At 41.5% G+C, this 6000-nt stretch overlaps 1 protein-coding gene across 2 annotated transcripts in view; it reads right to left on the bottom strand.

The window, feature by feature from the left end:
* Positions 1-2695: 2695 nt before the first annotated feature.
* The window catches only part of lrrc4ca (leucine rich repeat containing 4C, genome duplicate a), a 176601-nt gene continuing 173296 nt past the window's right edge, over positions 2696-6000 (bottom strand). For both annotated transcript variants that reach the window (XM_061969963.1, XM_061969964.1), the window contains exon 3: positions 2696-5836. In XM_061969963.1, the coding sequence (XP_061825947.1) occupies positions 3836-5782 (1947 nt within the window). In that variant the 5' untranslated portion in view covers positions 5783-5836 and the 3' untranslated portion in view covers positions 2696-3835. The remainder of the gene's footprint in view (positions 5837-6000) is intronic.

Raw genomic sequence — 6000 nt, 5'->3', positions numbered from 1 at the left:
TACAGTCGTGGTCATAAGTTTGTAAAGAGCATAATGTCATGCATGTCTTGAGTTTCCAATAATTTCTAGAACTGTTGTTTTTTTGTGATAGAGTGATTGGAGCACATACTTGTTGGTCACAAAAACATTCATGAAGTTTGGTTCTTTTATGAATTTATTATGGGTCTACTGAAAATGTGACCAAATCTGCTGGGTCAAAAGTATACATACAGCAATGTTAATATTTGGTTACATGTCCCTTGGCTTCTGGTTGAATTTTTGACCATTCCTCTTGACAAAATTGGTGCAGTTCAGCTAAATGTGTTCTGACATGGACTTGTTTCTTCAGCATTGTCTCCATGTTCTCAATGAGGTTTAAGTCAGGACTTTGGGAAGGTCATTTAAAACCCTAATTCTAGCCGGATTTAGCCATTCCTTTACCACTTTTGACATGTGTTTGGCGTCATTGTCCTGTTGGAACACCCAACTGCACCCAAGACCCAACCGCCGGGCTGATGATTTTAGGTTGTCCTGAAGAATTTGGAGGTAATCCTCCTTTTTCATTGTCCCATTTACTCTCTGTAAAGCACTAGTTCCATTGGCAGCAAAACAGACCCAGAGCATAATACTACCACCACCATGCTTGACGGTAGGAATGGTGTTCCAAGTGACTTTCCTGACTTGTTGAAGTCAATGATTCATTTTTTCAGATCTGTGCTGAGTTCCTTTGACTTTCCCATTGTCTGGGCTCAGAGAAGTCAACAGGTGTCGTCAATCATAATCGACCACATGAAGTTTAGAGGCCATGCCATGAACCTAATTTGATTTGATTGTAACTTTTCTACATCACCAATATTTATCATGTATGTTACTGTATGTATACTTTTGACCCAGCAGATTTGGTCACATTTTCAGTAGACCCATAATAAATGCATAAAAGAACCAAACTTCATGAATATTTTTTGTGACAAACAAGTACGTGCTCCAATCACTCAATCACAAAAAAATAAGAGTTGTAGAAATGATTGAAAACTCAAGACAGCCATGACATTGTCTTTCACAAGTGTATGGAAACTTTTGACCACGACTGTATATATTTATGTTCTTAGAATAATCTGTAACAAAGCTGAATTAATCTTGATAAAAAGGGACAAGCAAGATTAAATATACTTTATCGTAAATGTTGGGCTTGACTGAATTTATGATTGTTGGTATTATTTTTTTTCTGGTGGGCTGTTTGAAACGTTGCAGAGCCGTGCCCATGAGCCCATCGATTAAAATGTAAATGGAGTTGGGGGAGTAAAGCAGGTACAGCAGACATCTGGCTGGTGCTCGCTCCCACACACGCCACGTCCTAGAGCCACAAAACCTGCTGCTAAGGGCCGAGTTGTTTTGCTGGCAGGCGGTGGGTGGCTGTGGGCCTGCCAGGTACTGCACATGTGGAAATGTGGCACGCAGTTTACAGGCAATGTGCTCAGACAGCTGTATAAAGGGTTTAAGCTCACTAGTCTGCCTCTGACAGCATGCAGTCCTTCAGCCCTGTAGATGAGGTGAGGGGTATGTGCTCGAAAAAAAGGTTGCTAAGGATCCTGCAGAAACATTTTTAACTCCAAACAAGATGAGGCAATTCCTGAAGGAATTGCATGTGAATGCTCCAATGCTGAAGTTGAACTGAAATCCTGGAATTTTATTAGAATTGTTGAAGTAGAGCACACAATTGCCAAACAGGCTGAACATTTTGAAGTTGGAACAGTTTAAATCAGATTAAAAAATGTGGGAGTTGTGGAATTTTGAAGAATGTCCTGTTCAATGGAAATTTCCCCCAAAATTGGGAATTTCGGGAAAAGCGGGAATTTTTTTGAAAATGGTAAAAAACTTGAATGGTCGGAATGAGTTGAAATGGTTTGTGTTGAATGTTTTAAAATCGGTCGAAAAATGTTGAAGTAGTAACATGTTGAATTGAGAAATGGTATTCCGGAATTCCTTGAATTTCGGGAAAACCGGGAATTCTTCCAGTTTTTTGTCCTGATTAAGAGGATTGTTTGATGAGTAGTCGCCAGAAAAAAGGGTGGAAATAGGGCTTTGGAAAACCAGGAATTCTGGAAAATCCTGGAATTTTTTTGAACTTGGAAAAATTATAGTTTATATTTCAAGAATGGTGGAATGTGTTGAAGGTAGAATGGTTTGAATAGATTGAAACATGTGGAAATGGTGGAAGTTTGAAAAATGTCCCGGAAAACCTGGAATTCTTGGAAATCTGGGAATTTTTGGAATTTGTCAAGGGAAAGCCCGCGATTCCTGAATAGGCTGAACAGTTTGAAGTTAAAACGGTTTGAATCAGGTGAAAAAGGTGGAAGGTAGGGTGCGCCAAAATCTGGAGAAGAATAAGTTGTTGAATAATAATAATAAATAGATGGATTTTGGTGTAGAAAACCATATGTGTGAATGCTCCAAAGCATTCACACAATTATGGATATAAATATGCAAATGAGTGACATGTTAAACTATTCTTCCATTTTGCTTAACCTTTGCCGTTTTCCCTTCAAGGTTTCAGTGAGTTTATTGCAATCAGTGGTAACAACCAAACAACAAAAAACAACTCTTGGAAACTGGGCACTTGAGTAAAAAAATGGCCAATTCATACAAATTATATGCATAAGATAACCAATATATATATAGTATAATTAAAAAATATATATTCTAAGTTATCCTCAACTGTTATTACAGAAAAGAGGGGGATATATTGTATTGGACCGTGACATGATCAGATATCATTGCTACCAATTGTTGCTGAACAATTTGAAATAATGAGCAATATTATGGTGTAAAAAGCACACTCAATGTGTGCAGACTCATTTTGCCCGTGCAATCGCAATGTGTCCATCTCTTTCTCCACGCGTGCAACATTAATTTATTTTTTATTAATTTATGTCCCGGCAATTACCCTCCTTTCTGATTGGTCACTTTAAATGTCTACTGTCTCCTAGTCAAAGGCAATCCAAGGGAACTGTTAATGTTGAACTGTGTGTAAGAGCAGTCTTTAGAGTCTCAAGTTTAGACAAAATAACACGTTATATCACTCCTTATGAAGTACAGTGCTTAAAATAAAAACCATACAATGACACAAATTTGATCCCATTGTGAGGGAATCACACTTGTGACACGTGCACTATGACATCAGAGCACTGATACATTACCTACCTTTTATCATATAAAGTAGATTGCAATTACCTGGGGTGCACATATCCAGACAAAAATATGTGTCAGTTAAAATAATCTATCTTTAATGACATCAAATTGTTAAAAGTTGTTGTTGAACGCACGCAGAATGAGCTCGCGATCGCACGAAGAGTGTCGTTTTTATGCTGAAGTTTTTTTTTGGCATGTTTTGATGCCGTACGATATGTACTTCCAATTTCCAAATAGTCGTAAAATACTTCATCACTTACTCCACAGCTGAGGAAACCAGTCTAATCTGTTCTAGATGTTCTGGAAAAAAAACTAAGTATTCAGTTTACTAAATATAAACAATTCATTTCAGTCAATCTACATAAGAAAAAGGCAAGAAAAACAAACTAAGTCCTGAAAAAATAATTGTAGAATACTGTTTTTTTTCTTGATTTAACAACAATATTTTTTTTCTTAAATAAATAACTTTTTGTTTTGTAAAGACACTTTTTGTAACAGACATACCCTAATTACCAAAGTCATTGAAGAAACATCACCGACCACTGACTTGCCAAACACACAGTGGTTCGTCCGTGTTTGAGCTATCTCCTCAAAACGAATCGTTAAACATGTACTGTCAGCAAAGTCTTCGTGTGATTCCATGACAAGGGGGACAAAAGGAACATGTTCAGATTTGGGTCTCTTGTACATTGTCTTTCGAACTGGCTCGGATTAACAAAGGTTCATGCGCTGAGCTGTGTATGGAGTTGATAGTGGAGACATGGTTGTATGCAGTTTTATATGCGTTGTAATGGTTGAGGTGCTCGTGTTCAAGAGGAGGCAAAGTCAAGTGGCTCTCCATGCCTGGTCCACCGGTTACGCAGTCCTCGTCCACGTTGATGATCTCAATGGTGCGAGTGGGCGCGTGGTGGTTCTGCTGGTGGTGCTGTTTGCGCATCTTGTAGAAGATGATCAGCATGACGGCTGCCATGAGTGTGATTGCGACAAAGCAGCCGATGATAATCTTGGTTGTCTTCATGACCTCATCCAAGCCATTCAGTGAGCCTTCCCCACCAAATTCAGTGACGGGTATTGTGTAGGTCTTCTCTGTGGTTCGGGTAGAAAGAGGGGTCTGAACTGTGGTAGTGGTTGTAGAGGTGGGGGAAATAGACTTCCATGTTCGAGCAGATGGAGTGGGCCCCACCTTCTGCTGTACGATGGTGGTAAAGCCTTCGTTATGTGGCGTTTCGATTGTCTCTACCGTCACTGTGGTGAAGTAGCTGAAGCTGCTATTCTCAGTGGAGGACACGTTGAGTGTGGCAGATGCTGTTGTATTACCGGCTGAATTACTGACCATGCATGTGTACGTACCAGTGTCCTGCATGGTAACGTTGGTGAAGTTTAGAGTGCCGTCAGTTAGTACTGAGATCCTGACCTTGTACGCACCGTGTGTCATGATGGACCCGTTGGGTGTAATCCAGCTCACTGAGGTCAAAGAGCTGGCTCGACATTTCAGCTCGGCAGCGCTCCCCTCTGTCACATTTAGGTCGGCAGGGGGCTCCACAATAACAGGAGCATAACAGTGAAAGTAGTTTTGATCCAGCTCGCCAATGTAGCGCCCCTTGTGGTGAGTCGGTGAGCTGCAGCGGGCGCAGCAGCTGGTGTTTGCTGGGACCATCTCTTTAAGCCACCAGCTCAACCAGAGAATGTCACAGTTACAATTCCATGGGTTGTGGTGCAAATGCACCCTCTCCAGATGATGCAAAGGGGTAAAGAGATCATGCGGCAAGAGGGTGAGGTTGTTGTGGGCTAAATTAAGCTCCACGAGTGACTGGAGGTCATCAAACGAGTTCCTCTCTATAGTCTGAATCTGAGCATGCATCATCCATAGCTTCTGCAGATGGACGAGCCCTTTAAAAGAGCCAGGGCGGATGACAGAGAGCTGGTTTCCTGACATCTCCAGTTCATCCAGCTTCACCAGGGGAATAAGGTTTGGGATTTCCTTCAGATTGCACATTCCCAGATTTAAGTAGCGAAGATTACTCAGCCCTTCAAAGGCTCCCTCAGATATGTAGGAAAGCCTTTTAAGTTCCCCAAGGTCCAGCCGCCGTAATGAGGGCACCCTGTTGAAAGCATAGGAGGGAATACTCTCTACAGGGTTATTCCTTAACCATAGCTCCTTTAGTTTGGACAGGTACTCAAATGCCCCATTTGGGATTGTGGTGAGGCGGTTGTCAAAAAGCTCCAGGGTATTGAGGCTAGCGAGTCCATTGAAGGCCCCAAGCTCTATTTTGCGTATGTGGTTTTTACTCAGCTGCAAGATCTCCAAATGTCTTAGGTGCTTGAAGCTGTCCACTTTTATCACCTGGATGAGGTTTTCTTGCAGATTTAGGTAGCGCGTGTTGGTAGAAATTCCATCAGGGACCTCGCGCAGGCCCCTCCGTGTGCAGATGACTTTGCTGAACTGATTACTACAGGAGCAGACAGAGGGGCAAGTCTGCGCACGTACCAGACCCGCAACCACCAACAGCTGGAGGGCAAGGAGCAGTACAAACAAAGGGTCGGACAAGGCCCGGTTCCACCTAGGACCTCGCATCATCTGCTGCTGCTGAGAGGAGGTCATCTTGTTTAACATTCATAATTCACTGACTGGTCTTCCGCTCTTTGGAAAGATGATCGTTTGGGCCAACTGGAATGAAATAAAACACAAGGAAATATATAAATTAGTTGAAGCACAGGTCAAAAACTGCTTTTACCTCAAACACAAAAACACATTTTGTCGCTTGGATGTTCGATCTTTGCAGCTTCTAATATGAAACATTAGGATACTGTATCTACTGCTTATCTTATCCT

The sequence above is a fragment of the Nerophis lumbriciformis genome, linkage group LG10 (genome assembly GCF_033978685.3).
Source record: "Nerophis lumbriciformis linkage group LG10, RoL_Nlum_v2.1, whole genome shotgun sequence".
In the NCBI taxonomy this organism is placed as follows: Eukaryota; Metazoa; Chordata; class Actinopteri; order Syngnathiformes; family Syngnathidae; genus Nerophis; species Nerophis lumbriciformis.
This window is presented reverse-complemented; position numbering and strand designations above follow the sequence as displayed.